A 20,324-nucleotide genomic window follows, 5' to 3' on the forward strand; every position below is an offset into this window, starting at 1 on the left:
GAAATTACAATTCACACCGGAAGAAACAGACTGCCTTTCTATTTATTAACATAGCACAGTAGGTGAAAACATTAACTTTCGTATCACGGCATAATAAATAACCACAGCATAAACTACAACCTTAAACCAATACGCCTCACATTTCATTCTGTCGTATGAAGCAGTTTTTATAGAAAATAATTTAAAGGTCATCAAAATCCGAACAGCTGAACCATTTCGATGGTGCAACTGTAAATGTCAGAGACCCAAGGTGAAAATACAGATCCCTGAAGTGCAAACCTCTAACCAGCCAAAATGCCCCTCTCAACCTATAGCCTGATTTAGCCATGAGCGTATAGTGACCCCACTAGTTTCTAAATATACATCTTTCATCCTGCTGACACTCAGACCATATTAACAACCCATGAGTTGATGTGACAGCACTCTCTTAGTTGAACACACTGTCACCCTGGGGGAGGCAGAGTCTCTAATTGGCAACGGCTTGTTCTTCGTGTCAGAAGAGGAACAACGCTCATAAACACACACACATGCACCAATGACAGGAGTAGCTATGGCTGACACAGATAATTAATGAGGATACAAAAAGAGAGAGATGAGACTGCACAATAGCAGGCTGTTCAAACATGTAAAGCCCCTGCTTCTGTTTCTCCACGGGAGCTTAAATAAAACATCTCCTTTTGCTCAGAATCCCTAATTCTGTCTTTTTGTCATAGATTCAGACAATTAGAAGCCATGTCCTTGAGCACGACAACGCTCGCATGGAAAAAGATGTAACAAGACAGCTCATATATTTTGAAGGTTGAATTGACTTAGAAATCTATGAACGCCCACATGTGCTAGAAAAACAAAATGGCCACCATCCATGGCCTGTTTTTGATGCCTAAATTTACCAAACAGAAAAAAGACAGGCTTTGTTTTCACTTCCTGAGTGGGGCGGAAAATGAACGGCTTAACAGAAAGAAATGAAAATAATGATTTTTCGGAAGGATAACAGAATAAATAAGAACAGAACAAGTAAAAGATATTATCATAGAAGTACATAGGAAGAGTTCATTTGCAAAAACCGATAACTCCAAGTAATACCAATCAAACTGCAGTTGGGTTGTTTTGATTAACAATAATACCTTAAACAAATACAGGTAATTTACAAAATTAAAGTTCATTGAAAATATGTTTTTTTTTAAAAGCAGATGACTCCAGCAGTCGTTTTTTGGCAAAAGCAGATAACTCCACATTTCATGTTTTAGAGTTAAAAAACACGTTGTTGTTGTTGTGATCATAGACTGTGTGGATGTGATTACACACAATACATGGAGATTTTCCCTCACCATTGTAACGCGCTGCTTTTGCAAGGTTCCGTGAAAACGTTTCTGCTTTTATTTTCATTTACGCCTGAAGAAGATATCACAGGTTCATCAAGTTCGTCAAAATTATCCATCCTCAATCACTTTTAGTCAGCTTTGACAAAATTCCTCTCAGCTAGCACGTCTTTTCAAATTAAAGTAGCCTTGTCACCTGACCTGAATACAGCGCGCGGATTCGCTAAAATGGACTTATCGGCTTCTGTTCACAAACTACAAGGACGCTTGTCGGCTTCTGCAGTAAAACGTGAACTCGCGATGCCTTGAAAGTGGACAATACCGACTTTTCTGACAAAATTTATTTAGGGTTCAGATCACGCTATATGTGGAGAATAATACATGGCAATCAGCTCTTTTTTTTAAGTGGCGTTTATCGGTTTTTGCAAATAAACTCTTCATATATTTTAAAGACTGAATTAACTTAAAAACCATTAACATCCACATTTGTTAGGAAAAAACAAAATGGCTGCCATCAATGCCTTTTCTGATGTTCAAACGATAAGATTTATCAAGTCTCTTATGCTCATCAAAGCCACATTTATTTGATCAAAAGTACAGTAAAAACAGTAACATTATGAAATATCATTACAATTTAAAATAACTATTTTCTATTTGGATACATTTTTTAAATGTTTTTGTTTCTCCCTGTGATAGCAAAGCTGAATTTTCAGCAGCCATTACTCCAGTCTTCACTATCACATGATCCTTCAGAAATCTTTCCAATATACTGAATTGGTGCTCAATAAACATTTCTTATTATTATTAATGCTGAAAACAGTTGCTTCTTAATATTTTTGAGGAAACAGTTTTTTTCAGTGGGCCTATTCTTTGATGAACAGAAATTTTGAAAGAACAGCATTTAAGCCTACTTGAAATAGAAATAACATCATAAATGTCTTTACAGTCACGTTTGATCAATTTAATGCATCCTTGCTGAATGAAAGTATTAAGTTCTTTAAAAAAAAACGAGAATAAAAACATCCTACTGACCCCAAACCTTTGATAGCCACTCAGTAGCCTATCTGTTTGATACATGTGCGCATCAGAAACAGTTTTTCTCTTTCAGTTCCTCAGTGGAAAAAATGCAATAAACACAACAAAATGAATGACATAAGGGTTCATAATAGTTCTGAAAAACATCTTTCTCAATTTGCTTTGTGTGTGACTTGTAAATTGAAATAACAGAATGTAAACAAGCAACACACCACAGAGTCAGACTTGTTTTCTGCGTGTTGTGTTAAAAGGTAAACTCTCAGCAGGGGACTACAGTGCGAAACTTTTCCATTTCTGAATTGTTTATAAGACCTTGTACCCAACTGTATCGGCAGGTGACAAACCACTCTTCAGAAATATCCGAGCTTCCTTCTCCACTATCGATGTGGAATTGGTTCCTGTGGTTTTCATGGGACCATTCACACCTTTTCCAACTTCCTCTGTGTTCATATTTATTTGTGTATAATTATCTCCCAAGGCTCCTTACTGTGTGGGTAGATGCCCAACTGTGAGGGAGATGTGGAGGATCCTGACAGCTCCCGGCAACTGTGTTTCGCACATCGTCAAGCTAGAGCTGTTTTGCTTCTTCAATGCCAAAATACCCAGCGCAATCAGCAAGACTCTGTGCTTCGTGGAGGTGAGTGCTTGATGGCTTGGGCCCATTTCAACTGTTCCCACTGCAACCGTTTCTCTCTAAGGAATAGATGCAGGTGAGAACGTTCTGGTAACTTTATTTAACATCACCAGAATGTAGTCCCATCGGGGTAAAAGTACATACATTTGGTACACAAATGATGCCTCTGCTGTGCAGACCACTGAGTTGTTGAGAGGACAGAGTATCTCTTTGAACCCCTGGGACTCCTGATGGCTCGCTTTTGGAGACAAAATTGGGTCTTCATTAGGAAGAAACAAATCATTTAAAGAGCCAATCATGTGGGATAAAAGGTTTCGGGTCCGATGCCCAGTGGTTCAAACAAAGTCAGCCATCCTGCTCAGATCTGAACATCACTGCGGAAAACTGGGATACTGAGGCTGTGATGGAGCAGGGGGCATCATGATGTGACCATCTGCTCCATCACTCAGAAATTAGGGCAGGTTAGGGCTGAGACTGTGGGACCTGAATAAGTAAACGGCCTTTTAATATTATTCTCAAAGGACAAACTCACAATGTGTGAGACTTATACAGTCAGCCTCAGCATGTAAAAATCAGACAAACAAACAAAACCCAAATAGTGGTGTGACTCGCTCAGGCTCGGAGGGCTAGCATCACTTTTCACCCTGCTGTCCACCATTCTATCTGCATCACAAATGAAACAGGAGCATTGCCACTGCATATTTATGAACACGGCCGCTTCAGTAAATGGCAACGCTGCTGCATATTTATAGTAGGTTGTTTCAGAGAAATGAGGTCCTTTTGAATTCACATGAATCTCTTGATTCTGGTAAAGGATGCTCTGAATGCATCGAAATGTCTTCCACTTGTCATCTGTAAACATGTTTCTGAGTAGATCGAGTGCAAGGTGTTATTAAATAATCAGAATGGAGTTTGTTCATGAGATCTGCTGTTAGGGAACATCTCAATGCCCAAGAGGCCGTTCACATAGGATGTGTTATTCTGTTTTTTGGAAAATATAGTTCAACTTTTGATATGAAGCTTGGCAGATCTATGTCTGTTTTAAAAATACAGACCAACCAGATCATTCTGGGGTGGCATGTACATCTGAAATTTATTCAGTTTGCACATTATCGCTGGTGTATGTACATTAATGCGCCTATAAAAACACCTTCTGTTCAATTATGACTCTCAAGCTATTTTCAATCAAAAATTCATCCTGTGTGAATTTCTCCTATGTGCAGTATATCTCTGTGTAAGTACATTTTCATTCACAGCTATAATTGAGCCAGAGCAGGTTATTGCATAATCGAGCTACAGTCTTTATCTGTCTAAGCATACATGACACAATGCGTAATCAAATATTTGAAGGATTAAATACACACTGTGAGTCACCTCTGTCTCTCAGAGCAGATTGCTGAGACCAACTGTAGTCTGTTTCTTGTGTATACACTACTGTTCAAAAGCTTGGGGTCAGTAAGATTAAAAAATAATGCTTTATTTATTTAGCAAGGATGCATTAAATTGATCAAAATTGACAGAAAAGACATGTATAATGTTTCAAAAATCCTGTTATTTAAACATTTTAATTCTTTAAAGAATTCTGAATAATAATAATAATAAAAAGTATTGGAGTTTTCACTAAAATGTTATAGAAAATAAGCTGTACAATGGTTTTGAACATTGATAACAAGGGCAAATGATTCTTGAGCACCAAATAAGAATATTATAATGATTTAATACTGAAGGATCATGTTACACTGAACACTGGAGTAATGGCTGCTGAAAATTCAGCTTTGCCATCACAGGAATAAATTCAATTTGAAAATATATTAAAACAGAAATCAGTTTTTCTCTCATAATCACAATTTTTAATTGTCATCATATTTTACTTTACTGTTTTTACTATATTTTCGATCAAATAAATGCAGCCTTGGTGAGCAAGAGACTTTAAAAAAAGTAAAAAATAAAAATCTCATCAATAACAAACATTTGAACAGCAGTGAACAGCATGCTAGACGAATCTAAGCTACAATTGCATTATCCACATCTGTTAGTCTGACTTCACACACACACAAACAACTGAAATTGAGGGCATGTAAATGCTTTGTAGCTTGCAGCTTGTCAGATTGCATGACATGAGCCAAGTGAGAAAAGCCAAGACAGATTGTGTGACATCAACAGATTTTACGATATACATCATTGACTGGACAGTCTGGGTCCGGTCTGACATCCTTATTTGAGGATGAGCAGCATGTCACACTAAGAGCTTCAAGACTGCTGAATTCACCCTGTGATGACAGAAATAGAAAAGATATATTTTTTACAATATTCAAAATTTGTCTCAGGCTGCAAAAATCTTATAACGTGCACCCCAATTTGTCACTGGCCTGTTTATAAGACTACTGTGTCTGGGAGTGTGTTGTGCTCCCATTATGCAGAGGGAGTAGACGAAAGATGTGGCAAAGCCCCTCGAGGAAGCTCAGGTGCTTTGTTATCTTTGGCATTCAGGTTAACACAGATGACTGCCTTATTGTCAAATTAGCCAATATTCTGAGCTCAGGGTCGCAACGAAATAACAAAACAATAACACGCTCACAAAAGCCTGTAAAAACGCACAAGCAAAACATACTTAGTAAGACCAAGGGACAAAGCACTTTATCAGATGACGTGATTAAAGGTAAAATCCTTGAAATGTCTGGATGCTCCTGATTGGACAGGAAACTCAGGCTTGCTTGCTTCTATGAATTAACAAATTTGCTTTTGTTACTATGCAACAATACAACTGAAGGCCAAATTTGGATCCAGAACCATATTAGTTTGATGATGAAGGAGCTGATCATTACGTTCATTCTTTGAATGTGAATGAGCAATGGCAGTTTGGGGACACAACACTCTATGATGAGTCACTCAAAGAGATACGTACCGGAAACAAGCAAACACAAAAACAAACAAAGACTCCTTTGAAAGAGCCTTTAGAGACTGCCATTAATTACCCTGAGGCTTTTGGAGAATCGATGCCAGGGAAGGCTGGAGCTCTCAAATTAAAAAAAAGAGAGACAAAAAATAGATTGGCAAAGCCGGCAGAGATGGAGAACACCTATCTGTCTCATCACATCGCTTTTTTTCTTCTTCTACTCCCTTCCTAAACACGAAGCATGTCTATGTGCTATTAAATGGATAGTTCAAGAAAACTGTCATAATTAACTCATCCTCACATTGTTCCAAATCTGTACACTGTAAAAAAAAAAAAAAATAAATTTAAGGCAACCAGCTTCAGCAGATTTTTGAGGGGGTTTTTTTTAGGAAATTTCTCAACTTTTTGTTGTATAAACTTAAAACAAGAAGTTGAGAATACTCAAAAATCTGCTGAAGCTGGTTGCCTTAAACTTTGCCTTAAAAAGTTTGCCCAACTTATTTTTCACTGGAAAACAAATGTGAATGTTTAGAATATGCATATCAATTATGGGAAGCAAAAAGAGACAGGTAAATAAATGTATACAGTACACACACACAAAAAATAAATTGTTATGCCATAAACAGTTTAATACGACATAAATAATTAACATGATAAGCAATTAATTTGCTCATAAAAAAAAAAAAAAAATCAGAGCACAATTGGCTCTTTTAAACTAGTTTGATTTGTTAATCATTTACATTTGATTCAATAATCCAGTCATAGCTGTTCTCCAATTAACAGCTCACTGGAGAGGAAATAATTTAATTTAAATATAATATTCTATATGACTTCAGAAGTGTTGGAACATAGCACATGCCGTATGGACTACATGATTTTTTTCCTTTTTTATTTTGGAGCGTAACAGCTGTGCTCACTGTATGGAAAAGACCAGGTGAAGATTCTAATATCAAATTTTTTTGTTCCAAGGAAGAAATAATTCATATAGATATGGAACAACACAATGGCGAGTAAATACATTTTTTCACATTTTCCTCTTCCCACCAAAAATCAAACACTTCCTGCTGGTCGCTCCTTCTGCAGTGACCAGGAAGCAACAAAATGACGACGGAAGGAAAATAAGAGGCAGTCATTGGCTGTCAAGCTCGGGGCTGAGGAGGGATTTGAGGAGAGGCTCTCTGAGGAAATGATCTTTGCAAGGGTTATTGGAAACGGCGTGAGCTGGAGTGTGATCTGTGAGTGAGAAACTTAATCGCCTCTCCTCTCATTCCAGTCAGCTCCATTTCTCACATTCCTAGAAAATGGCTGCCAGGGAGCCCGAAGGCTCCTGCAGCCCACAGGCAAAAACTAGCCGTACCTGACATCTCGCTCACACTTTGGAAACACCACTCAAAGCTATTCTGGCCGCAAAACAGATGCCTCATAACCGCAATGTTTTACACTTCTGAAAGCATACACGCGCACGCACGCACATACATACAAATGAACAGTACACATACAGAGGAGGGCGCTTTGGTTCAGTATCATAGAGGCAGAGAGAAGAGGAAGAGAGGGGATAAGTCACTTACTGGTTGTACAGTTTATCCTGATACAGTCTAGATGGGGGAGAACAGACAAGATGTAAATTCAGCCTTCAAGGTTACGACTGCAGACATCCATTACAACACATCGCCCACAAACTGGGGACAGACACGCAAACCAGGTGGAGCGGCGAGGCGCTGTTTCGCTGACCAGATATGCACTCTTTCTTTTCTACCTCCTGCGTGCTGATAATGAACCCCAGGTGGAGTGGATACGGACTCGCTGTCTGCGCTAATGAATATTCATGCCTTCACTGTGCCATAATATATTTAGAATTAGGGAAATTTGGCATGTATTGAAATGTGATTATACCCAGTTCCATACTAGTCTCGGGACTACTGAATATTCAGAGGTAATTGATTAATTTGCTCTCTGGGTTAGCTCAGAAAGCGGCACAGGAAGCAGAAAAGAGAGAGAATCTTGCCAGAGAAACAGTCTGTCCTCGCCAATGGTGCTGCTGATGCTCTCATATGCACATTTTTAAAAACCATTTCCCGTTAATGAGCAAAAACAGAAGAATTAAAGAATGGCTCGTATTTGACGAAACTGGAAATGGGAAAAGGGCCGCCAGATAAGAGGGAGAGGAAAAACTTGTGTTTATGGACATGTCGCAGCAGAGCACCAGAGCGTGTCCACGGTAAGCCTTAGCCTCCTGGGAGAAGAGCTGAATTCAGAATGCTCCTGTAGATAAAAATACTCCAAAAACTCACAGCCCTTGACTTGATGTTCACTTTTCCTGCTCGCATGTGAGAAGAACCCCACGTGCATGAATAAACATTGGAATAACATGTTTTATAGTAGGCTCTCACAGTGAAGCTTCAAGGAAAGCCAGTTTGTGTGTGCGCAGTAAAAAAAAAAAAAAAAGGACTTATCTCTCGGTAATTTCCCTAAAGACAGTACACTGACACGATCATTATTAATGTTACTAATACTGCTTTGAAATAAATTCTCTTCAGGGCTCAACAATAAGGATTTTCCTTTAAAGCTGTTTTACTTGCCCCGCCAGCATCTGCACTGGCCCCACGACAAAAGCAATATCATTTTAAATGTTTTCTAGAAATATATTTTATGTGCTAAACATGATATGCTAGAAATCAATTTTTTCATTTTCAATTTAAATGCTAAATTAAATTGGCTAGAAAAATATACACATCGTTATATCATTATGATAGGTGATTTTTTTCTATTTCAGTGCTAGCCAGCTAGATATCATTATGTTACTAACACATCAGCAGAATTTGCAACAACAATGCTGACTATATCAAATAAAACCAAACAGTTACATTTTCAAAACATAAAAATCAATGTATAAAAATCAATGGCCTGTCAAATGGCCTAAAACTCTCTCACACTTGCTGTCCTTACTGTTGAGCCTTGATATCACTTAACATTCAAGATGTTAACTGCTTTTCCAAACCCCATGTTCCCATTGGAATTTGACTTAACACTAAAACCTAAATCTTAAAAAAAAAAAAAAACTCAAGGTGAACTGTCTTTAAAACACTAAAAAGTACAGTACCGCTGAGACTCCTAGCTGAACTGCACAATACAACTGCTTTTGTTCTGGATGGTACTGTATAATATAAAACCTTGCTTGAATGCTGGGAGGAGGCCCCCCTTTCCCATTACTATATTTTGCAAAGCGTACTTCTAGAATGGAGAATCGATATTTCTTGTGCACAGTCTGGGCTGTCCCATGCTTCAGTGTGTGCTATGATGGAGTGGAGGGCCAAGAGGAATTCGGAGCATTACACAAATCCAGCTCTATCGTTTTCCCATGAGGCTGCAGCCCGTCGCGTGTCGTCAACCACAGTGAAAATCGTGGCCGCTAACAGCCAGAGAGCAACGTGTGTCCACCCTAACAGGGAGTGCAGTACCCTGCAGGACAGAAGGAATGATTGGTGTTTGTGTGGGTGCATGTCTGTTTGTGTATGCAGAGGAGTGCAGGTTTGAGCCTGCTGGGACTGCTGGAAGGTTTTAGACATGCTATATGCAAACGGACATGTTAAATGGCACAGTGTATGTCACACTGCCAAATGGGAATGGCTGACATTCATCTTAGCGAGGGAATGTTTGGTTCTGCACATTTCAGCAGAGGAACTTTTTTAGCTCAGTTTTGCATGAGAAATACCTGACATGATGTGGGAGGACAGTTAAACGACTGATGTTCAAATTTACTTACTCTGAACTAGCTTGAACTCGTGAATAGCAGAGGTGGTTCTTCATGAGTGGAGCAAGACTGTATAATATTAAGCTGTGCGATGGAGGGAGGAAAGCGTAGTGGCTTGTGGGGAAATGTAAATGAAACGTACTGGGCGGAACAATGGCTTGTCAGTGTTCCTGACACGTGTAACGCTCTAGCGGGGAGTCTATAGTATGCAGGTGTAGGACTATTGTGTATCAGTACAAGGCAGGGACTGTGCACTCTCTGGTAGGGAAAGTCTACAGCGTGCTCATCTGGGAGTGAGCGCTTGGCCGCAGACTCTGACCGCTGAAGGTTCTACATCCTTCTCTTCAACACACAAGGATTTTAAAATGTATAATGTCTGTGTGTGTGTGTGTGTGTGTGTACATACTCAGCTATACTTTAGGGACAAATGTATCCCCAAAAATGAGCTAATTGGACAAAACCTTAGTTTAGGGACACCCAGGAATGTTCTCATTTGTAAAAACATAAATATAATATAATATAATATAATATAATATAATATAATATAATATAATATAATATAATATAATATAATATAATATAATATAATATAATATAATATAATATAATATAATATAATATAATATAATACACCGTTCAAAAGTTTGAGGTTGGTAATTTTATGTTTTTGAAAGAAGTCAACAAGGCTGCATTTATTTGATCAAAATTCAATAAAAACATTAATAATGTTATATATTATTACAATTTAAAACAACCATATTATAATTTAATATACTTCAAAATGCAATTTATCCCTGCAACGCAAAGCAAAATTTTCAGCAGCAGCTTCAGTGTCACATGATCCTTCAGAAATCTTTCTAATATCCTGATCTGGTGCTCATGAAACATTTCGTATTATTATTATCTGTGTTAAAAACAGATGTGCTGCTTAATGTTTTATATTTAAAAAATTATATTTTCAGGATTTTCTGTTGACTAGAAAGTTCAAAAGAACAGCATTTACTAAAATTTATTCAGAATTAATAGAATTTATTTTTTAAGAATAGAAATAGTTTGTCTTTACTGTTACTTTTGATCAGTTTAATGCATCCTTGATTAATAAAAATATACATTTTTGGGGTCTTACTGACTTTACAAGCTTTTGAACGGTATTATAATATTAATATAATAGTTAGTCTATTATATATAATAAGCTGTATTTAAAAAATGAATAGCTAGAAGTCAATGATATGTCCTCATAGCCAAGTAAATTGTGGGTGTTACCTGAATAATAAAAGGGAAATATTGGCAAAAATAAATCTTACATTGTAAAACTTTTTAACATGGACAATAGATGAAAAAATATTGTACTAATATGCCTGTGAATTGAAAACAAATTATTCCGTGCTATGTTGTTTGACGTGTGCGTTTCATATCTATGTGTGGTGTTAACTATCAAGATGAGCGCTCCAATTGGCTGATGTACCTAGATTGACAGTGAGTCGAACACGCCCTCCATCCAGCTCCAGTCTCAGAGTGTCTGCTGAGTTCCGGGACGTTGTTGCCATGAGAACACCATAGGCACGCTGGGAACGGAAGCGCAGCGACACGTCCTCTGCTTCTGTGTGCATCACTACTGGCAACTGGATCTTCATGAACTTACTGCCGTCATAACTGAGGATGGTGGCATCTGAGAGAGAGGAGGAGAGAGAATTTAGGAAACACTAAAAAAAGAGGGTGCTGGGTATTGACAGCAGCTCTGTGGCTGATCATAAACCCTAGTGTTGATGGTGACAGATGAATGACTGGTTACTAAAATGTTTTACAGCCAGACACTGAAATTCTCCACAGCATTTCACACCAGTAGCATAGAGCTGCTCAGTCTAACCAGAAGATAAATGGCATAAAAAAAGACTCATTATACACCACGTTTTATTTGTTCTTTTTATTGCAAAGCAGTATTTATGAAGACACCATATAATGTATTCCTGCTGAGGCGCTTTTGAAGCACCGTTTAACGCTGTCCGTTGCTTTAATCTGTTTATTCGTATCACAATTATTTTATTGAGCAATTCAATTTAGTGGGCCGGATCTCAAGACATCTCATTTGCAATGGGAGATAGTCGAGGTCTCAGAGCGACTGGCATAATCTCACCAGCTGCTCAATCAGAGATATACAGTCCAGAAAGAGAGGAGGAGACACCACATGCCAACCGACAGGGTGCCGCTGCCTGATCTGCACATTTCCACTTCATAAAAGCTGATTCCGGGCCGGAATCAATTAAAACTAGATCCACATAACTTTACCACCCCATTATTTTGTTTGCTTGCTCAACTTTAGTTTTTCATGGCAAATTTAAAAAAAAGAAATAAAGAAAGAAATTATAATAAAATAAATAAATTAAAATATAATAAAAGTGATAAAATGAAAACCATAACAATATAAGACTAAAATAATTAAAGATTTTAAAAACTTATCTTTGATAAAATCTCTAATACTAAACTTTGATTTCTATCAAAAATATTTTCAAAAGTGTGAAATAGCGAATAAACAAAAATCCTCAAATAAAAATCCCTCAATAAATCCTTAAAACCATAACAGTCCAGTAACATGTTTAAAAGACAAAAATATAAATATATTTGAATTGATTGCTATAAATTTTATTAGATATTATTTATCTGATGATAATATAATATAATATAATATAATATAATATAATATAATATAATATAATATAATATAATATAATATAATATAATATAATATAATATAATATAATATAATATAATATAATATAATATATTTAAGGTCACACTTTAAGGTCTAATTCTTGCCATTAAAAACCATTGACTACAAGTTTTGCCTCAATAAACACCGGATTTGCTGCTTATTAATAGCTAGGCAGTTGTTAAATTTAGGTATTGGTTAGAAGTAGGGATGTAGAATATGGTCATGCAGAATATGTGTTTTATACTGTACAGTTGTGGTCAAAATTATTAGAACACTGTTATTTTCACCAGCTAAAAAATGTTTTTTTTTAAGTCAGTTATTTCTATCTTTTGCTGTAGTGTGTCAGCATAGGAAATATCAGTTTCCAAACATTAATTTTGCCATTAATTGTTATAATCCAGTGAGATTTTTGTTTGCACAAGGAGTCTGACAACAGCCAGTGCTCCACACAGAGATCTGATCTCACCGTCATCCAGTCTGTCTGGAATGAGAAACAGAACAAACGGAGACAGACTAAATCCAGAAGAACTGTGGCAACATCTCCAAGATGCTTCTAGAGACAGTGTTAATTACCAACTGTCATGTAACTTTAGCTCAGGTACTAAGACTTTTAGTTGCTCTCTTTTCTTAAAAAAAAAATCAGAAGCTTATTTTACCTAACATAATGTTTCCTTGAATTGTATAACATTGTGTGAGAACCACAGTAACAATTAAATTATAGGCTATTATTTACACGCAGTTGCTTTAGTAATACCTTTGTTTTGCTCTCAGGGCAGAAACAAGTGAAGTGAAGTGAAGTGACGTGGCGTGACATGTGGCCAAGTATGGTAACCCATACTCAGAATTAGTGCTCTGCATTTACCCATCCAAAGTTCACACACACAGCAGTGAACACACACCCGGAGCCATTTAGGCTGTGGCGCCCAGGGAGCAGTTGTGGGTTCAGTGCCTTGCTCAAGGGCACCTCAGTCGTGGTATTGAGGGTGGAGAGAGAGCTGGACATTCACTCCCCCCACCTACAATCCCTGCCAGACCTTTAATTTAAGTCAATAAATATTTTAGCAAAATTAAGGTTTTACACGACAAGGGCCAATTCTGAGAGAAGTTTGCAGATCGTTTGCACAGTTTTGGTGGAAAAGGTGTACAGAACCACAGGAGTGTTGAGTATGAGAGTTGTGTTTAAAAAATAAAGAGAAAAGAGGCAGAAAAAAACCCAAATAGGTCCGGTGAGGCGCTTGGTACTGTGTATATGCTTAGATAATTTAGCACGATAATGGAGGCCGGACACATCTGCCTCTGTGCAAAGACCAGCCTCTCAGCCAGAGGACAACATCTGGCATGGAACCAGTACAGAGACATCACTCGCTTGTGAGGGAGCTCTGGAGATGACGAGGCTGCAGGCTATCACCAATTAGGCTGCCCTCTTCTTCACACACACACACAGACACACAATCTTCCTGTAATTTTGGTGCCTGTCTCGTCTCAGCATCCCCTGTTTCTGTTACACCATTGCCGAGCCTGAGAGCACAACAGAGAGAGCGAGACAGCGGAAAACAAGACGAAGACAGGAACACAACTACGGCAGCATGCATACTAATCAGCGCAGTGATGTACACTCACCCCCTGAGGAAGAGAGAGTGTGTGAGACAATGTAGCTATTGAAAAAGGTATCGTAGTCATGTTGCACGAGTATTATGCGTCTGAACTCTCAATTTATCCAACTCAATTTATCCAACAAGCTCCACCTTACAGCAGCTTGTCAACTGTACTCAATTTTTGAATGCATAATGTTAGCTTTTTTTCCATAGCTTCTCGCCCATTTTCTCCAACATGCACTTCTACTACTTCTATTCTATATCCTGCCCAGTGTTGTTCTCCAAACATTGCACAAACGGCAGGATGTATCCATATAGGTTATTCTATAAATTATCTGACAAAAAATATTTAAAAAGATAAACCTTACAGAAAGCACAAAACTGTGTTAACCGCTAAGCAGTAAAATGTACTGCATAAACATAAAAATTCACTTTTCTAATCTTAGTAATGCATTACTGTTATTTTTTTTTCATGTAAATGTAGATTTACTACATTTATTTTAGTAGGAAGTGTTAGTTAATTTGTAAGAATAGTACTATGCACATAAACATACCATTACTTTCATGGCATGTAGAATTTCAACCCTTTAAATTTAAGTCAGTAAATATTTTAGCAAAATTAAGGTTTTAGTCAGAATTATTGCACTTCATTTGTTTATTGATTTTATTTTTATTTTAGTTGTTTCATTTTTTATTTAGCTGATTATTATTTGTTTAATTTTAGTTGTTGCAGCCCTAGAAATTAAAGGGGTCATGAATTGGCTAAAAAGAACATTATTTTGTGTATTTGGTGTAATGCAATGTTTATGCGGTTTAAGGTTCAAAAAAGACATTATTTTCCACATAATGTACATTATTGTTGCTCCTCTATGCCCCGTCTTTCTGAAACACACAGATGTTTACAAAGCTCATCATTCTGAAAAGCGAGGTTTACACTGATTGGCCAGTGACTGTCCTTGCAAAGTTGGAATTGCCCCACTTTATAGAAACAGCCTTTGTGCATAGCTGGCAGGCTACTCCCAGGTTCAGGAAACAGTCCTCTGTAAAATGCGCTGCACTCTAATATTTGGGTTGAACTGTTCTGGAACAGTGTTGTAAATACAACTTAACCACTGATTTCTAGTTGTGTCCTCTTTTGGAAGCCCAAACAAAGTAGTTTTGCTTTCATAATGAAACACAGCGTCTCCAAGACATGGCACCGGCGGCAGCAACAACACTACAGCGAGAATAATAGTTCCGCCTTTTTTCTTTGTGTATATATTTGGGCGGTGTTTTGCAAATCTTCCCACACAGTGACGAAGACATGTGGGGGATATGTTTAAAAGAGGCATTTTAGGTGGGTGTGGTCGAGTCTTAACTTTTATAAAGAATATCTCTTTGGTTTTGAGACTTTAGTCTTTGCAACTTCAGGGATCTTATCTATGCGCAAACAGCTTGTAACACTCCAAAGAGAAAGGAAAACTTGAAATCGCATCATATAACCCCTTTAATATTTTTATTCAGCAAGGATGCATTAAATTGATCAAAAATGACAGTAAATATTTTTTATTTCAAATGAATGCTGTTCTTTTCATCAATGAATCATGAAAAACTGTTTCCTGATTCCCACAAAAATCTCAGCACAAAAATCTACAACAATATCTTCAGAATTTTACAATATTTTCTGAAGGATCATGTGACACTGCTGCTGAAAATTCAGCTTGGTCATCACAGGAATAAATTGCATTTTGAAATATATTGAAATCAAAAACAGTTAAACTATAATAATATTTCAAAATATTACTGGTTTACTTGTACTGATTTGATCAAATAAATGCAACCTCAGTGAGATTTTTTTAAAACATAAAAAAAAAAGAAAAATCTTGCAGACCACAGACTGTTCCTGGTCTTATTGGGCAACATTCACTGCATGTTACTCAAAAGGTTTAAAGAAGTAAAAACTGTAATCTCACATCAAAAAAGCCAACAGTCAAACCGATGTTAAGGTTTTGTTTGCATACCGTTCTAATTACTGATAATTTCAGACTTGCTAAAATCATTAGCACAGTAATATTAGTTAACATTAATAGAATAAAAAGTAAATGGAAAAGAAGCTGCAGCATTATATAACCTCCAATTCCACAATCAAATTTCCAACTTGCATTTGTCTTTGGCTCTTTTCAGGTATTTAACTTTTCACTATCCAATCAGTTCTCAAATGATAAAATCAAGTCCCAACCTTCATTACAGAAGTTAGATCTAAACAATGAAGGATCACAAATCATGTTGACTTTAACAACCACTAGGACGCACCATGAAGCAGGTGCCCACCTCTATGCCGGAGCTCCCACTGTAGCCTTTAACCCTAAACCCCAATCTTTAGCCCTCCCCACCGAGACCTGCTCCAGAGAAGAGGCAGCCTCAAAACAATGACAGCTTGACAAACGAGCCCCCCTCTCGTCTCCAGTGCAGTAGTCTCACGCCAGGGGAGAGGATAATGAAAAAAGAGGTATGGCCAGTGGTTCAGAAAGACCCTCATTGCCTCCTCAAACAGCGCTATGCAGTCACACAGCGGGAGAGCGCAGCAGTATGGCATCTGCACCGCTCGACAGCCCACACATCACATCCAATCTGGACAAGATGGAAGCGACGCTCTCTGTGCCTCGCAGAGGTCTGCAGAGGTTTCAAATGAAGAAACATGCTAGGAAAACAGCATGGAGATGGAACAGAGGGAGAACGGGAAACGACAGAATTGAGGGAATGATCGACGGAGCTCAGCTGTCCTCAAATTTAGACACAAGAAAAGGATGTTTCTTCAGCAATAGGCACTTCTGGACCCTGTGGACTTAAATTAATTCCCTTCGACTAGCTTATTTTATATAGCAATATTTTATATAGATTTGATCAGTTTTCTGAAACGTCATAAATGTTTCCATCATAATGCCACTTCCACAACAAATAATGGACCTATTTACCCTTTTTATTGTTTCATTTTTCATATTTGACGTTAATTGCATTTTTAAATAAAAATGATGCTAGTCACAACTGGACAAGGCACAAATTGTGGAAGAATATTAATATAAACAATTTTCACACAATACAAATTAAAATTGGTCATGATTTTTCACTCTTTGTTTAGATAGCTTATTTGTTGCATATTTTAGACTGAAAGTCTGGATCTGGGCATAGTGTAATATAAGGCATTTAATATATGTATGTATGTATGAATACATATGCATCATTGTAAAAATGTTCTACCCACAGTAAAAATGTACCTTGATTTTTGACACAACCAATTTGATAACAACTGGTAGCAACCGGACAGAATTTAAAATTAAAATGGTTTCACTCTTTGTTTATATAATTGATAAAGGAATGGTTTTAATGTAATCTTCATTTAACAAAAATGGGAAAATCTTAGTATTATAGTGCCCGTAGCTGTATAAACACTCACGAAGACTTCATTTTATCTTTTTGAATGACACAGATCTCTCAATTAGAGGCCAATCTTGTCACAACAAGCACTGAGCAGTCACGAAGGCTCCTCAAACTGCCGCTCTCCTGGTCTGTAATGAGAGAGACGGAACTGTAGGACCGCAGGTAGAAAGGAGTGTACATGGCTGGTCACTCTCTCCATCTGCCCCTCCATCTGTTGCTACTTTCATTTAGTGCTCTGTGGCTTCCAGCTCCTCTGATATGCAGGATCAGCCCAACACATGCAAATGGAGACACTCAGTTACGCAGGAATATATACCTCATTCATTTTTGTCTCCATTTCTAGCTCCCACATAATCTCACTTTTTACTCGGTCTCAGACAAAACAAAATAAATAAATCAATTAATTAAACTGACCTGGTAAAAGTTTAATTGTATCTAATAAATTACATGATGTGCAAATCCTTAAAACGGCCTAATCGAAATTAATCACATACCGGTGTTATTTTAGTATCACTGATATGCTAGTATAGTTTTTTAAATGATCATTTAATTAATATTTTGCATTAGATTTAATATTTTCTGTTTTTATTTCAGTTATAAGATTTTTTTGTTTTGTGTTTTTATCATTTTTAAAAATATGTCTATATAGTTTGTTGTGAAGTTTACGTTTTAGTTTATATAGTTTTCATTCTTTTAGTAGCTATTTCAACTACTAAATGAAAATGAAAAATGTTGCTTAGGAAGCTAGTTTGAATAGTTGAAGTTGAAGTTAAAGTTTTAGTAAATTGTTGTGTGTGCCTGTGATTTTTTATTTTTTTTAAATGACTTTTTTTCTTAAGTTATAGTTTTTAGTTTTAGTTATTTTAGTAAACTTACATTACCTTGGCAGCTAGCTGAAATAAAATATGCCATTTTTATGGTTTTAGTTGTGTCACATACAAACAATATTTGCTGATAGACAAAGAAAAACATTACTGTCTGTACTGACATAAATGTCTGACTTTCTAAGGATAATTTCATGAAATAGCATTTCATGCATCCTTAATATGCATAATTCCTTAATATTTTCACATACTTTTTTTTTTTTCTACATCATTTGATAACATGTTAACACAGTCAATTGTTATTTATCATGATTTACATCATTTTTTGGTTACACTTTATTTCGATAGTCCAGTTCAGACATTCTACTAACTATTAGTAACTTTGTAACTAAGTGTCAACTACATGTCAACTAATTATCATTAATTAATAACTACATGTCTGCTAACTCTCAGTAGGGTAGGTTTAGGGTTAGTAGAATAAGTTGACATATACTTGCAAAGTTTCTGATAGTCAGTATGTTGTATGTTGTGGACCCATCAAAATAAAGTGTAAGAAGATATTAAGCAGGCCGTCTTACTAATACTCTAATGACTGCTAGTTGACATGTAGTTGCAAAGTTACTTACTGTTAGTAGAATGTCTAAAGTGGACTATCGAAATAAAGTGTTACCCATTTTTTTTTTTTTTTTAAATAAGCTTTTTTTTTGTGCCTTTTTGCCATTTAATTGATAAGAATAACAGAACTAGAAATGCTGCCAGCAAGGGAGAAAGGAAGAAATGACACAAGCCAGACTCAAACCTGCATCACCTGCATGGATGCTCAACATTTCAGAGCGCATTTGCTAATCACTGCTAGGCCACGCCTCCACCTCGCATTCACAAACATGCAAATGGCCTAATCTGCCTACATCTGAATACGCTCTCCCCGAATTGCAAAGTTCTTTGAGTTTAGCTCGCTAGGTGACATCCGGAGAGTCAGCAGTCACATGGTGGAGCCGCAGGCCCTCCCTGCTAGAATACTGCAGCGCTCATGAGCTATGGTTGCCACAGGGATTAGGGAAATGTATGTTCAACAATCATGATAAACAGGATGAGTTGGCTCAGAGGCATCATACATTATTCAGGTTTGCTCGTGGTGAGTTCCCGCATGCCGATGGAACCTTCACCGTAAATGCATGTTACAATTTTTCTGCACGCAACACGACACCTCATGAAGTCTAAAAGCGCACAGCGGCTGGGGCAATGAAACAAATACTGACTTGGGAATCAACATGAACGACCTGCCAAGCGTGCAATCAAGCAGGTGTGGCTGTGGGAAATAAAAGTGAAGTCTATTACGGCTCGGCTGTTTGAACCCGCTTGTAGCACATCCTGTCGTCTTTCTAAACAAAATGAACGCCGTAAGGTAAAACTCTGTTTGCAGAACTATCAGGTACTGAGGGATGAGCAGAGGTTACGCGCTAAGTTTAGTCACTGTAAGAGCCCATTAGGACCCTTGGAGAAATGACAGGAAATTAGGGCAGATGTTATTCTGGGGCGTTTGTTTTCCTTTGATGCTTTGTTCAAGTAAGTCAAGCACTGAGAGCAGCTGGATGGTTATGGATTTATGCACTGAGTTTATTTCACCTCACACAGCTGGGCAGGGCCAACTGTGAACGTAATGACTTGCTCTGAGAACTTTTTTTTTTGCTCACCCTAACTCACCCCGTCTACATCTGTTGGTGGTGTTCATTTTCAGTTTTATTTTTCTTTCTTTCATCCTGTAAATTTAGCTAGTTTTGTCATTTTGTCCAATTTACTCAGATTAAAATATACAGTATGCATATAAATATCTAATCTACAGTAAATAAATATGTAATAATATAAAAAATAACATTTGTTTTAGTAGACCACACATTAAACAAAAAATCTTTTACAATTTAGCCAGTTTTGTCATGTCATATTAATTTTGCACATTTTACTCTGACTGAAATATACAGTATAGCAGAACTATCACATAATCATTTGAAATTAAATAATTTTATAATAAAATAAAATTTAAATAAAGGAATCATTTTAGTATACCACAAACAAACACAAATATGAATAAAGAAATACCCCAATTCTTCTTCATTTCATATTCATTAATCTTTTCCAGTTTACT

General features: G+C 37.0%; 1 protein-coding gene across 15 annotated transcripts in view; it reads right to left on the reverse strand.

The window, feature by feature from the left end:
* nrxn1a (neurexin 1a) overlaps positions 1–20,324 on the reverse strand; it is a 172,798-nt gene that overhangs the window by 62,514 nt on the left and 89,960 nt on the right. For all 15 annotated transcript variants that reach the window (XM_058794223.1, XM_058794222.1, XM_058794219.1 and 12 more), the window contains 2 exons: positions 11,101–11,304; positions 7,453–7,479 (listed from right to left, as the gene is read on the reverse strand). In XM_058794223.1, coding sequence (XP_058650206.1) covers positions 7,453–7,479; positions 11,101–11,304 — 231 coding nt within the window. The remainder of the gene's footprint in view (positions 1–7,452; positions 7,480–11,100; positions 11,305–20,324) is intronic.

Source organism: Onychostoma macrolepis, chromosome 12 (assembly GCF_012432095.1).
Source record: "Onychostoma macrolepis isolate SWU-2019 chromosome 12, ASM1243209v1, whole genome shotgun sequence".
Classification (NCBI taxonomy): Eukaryota; Metazoa; Chordata; class Actinopteri; order Cypriniformes; family Cyprinidae; genus Onychostoma; species Onychostoma macrolepis.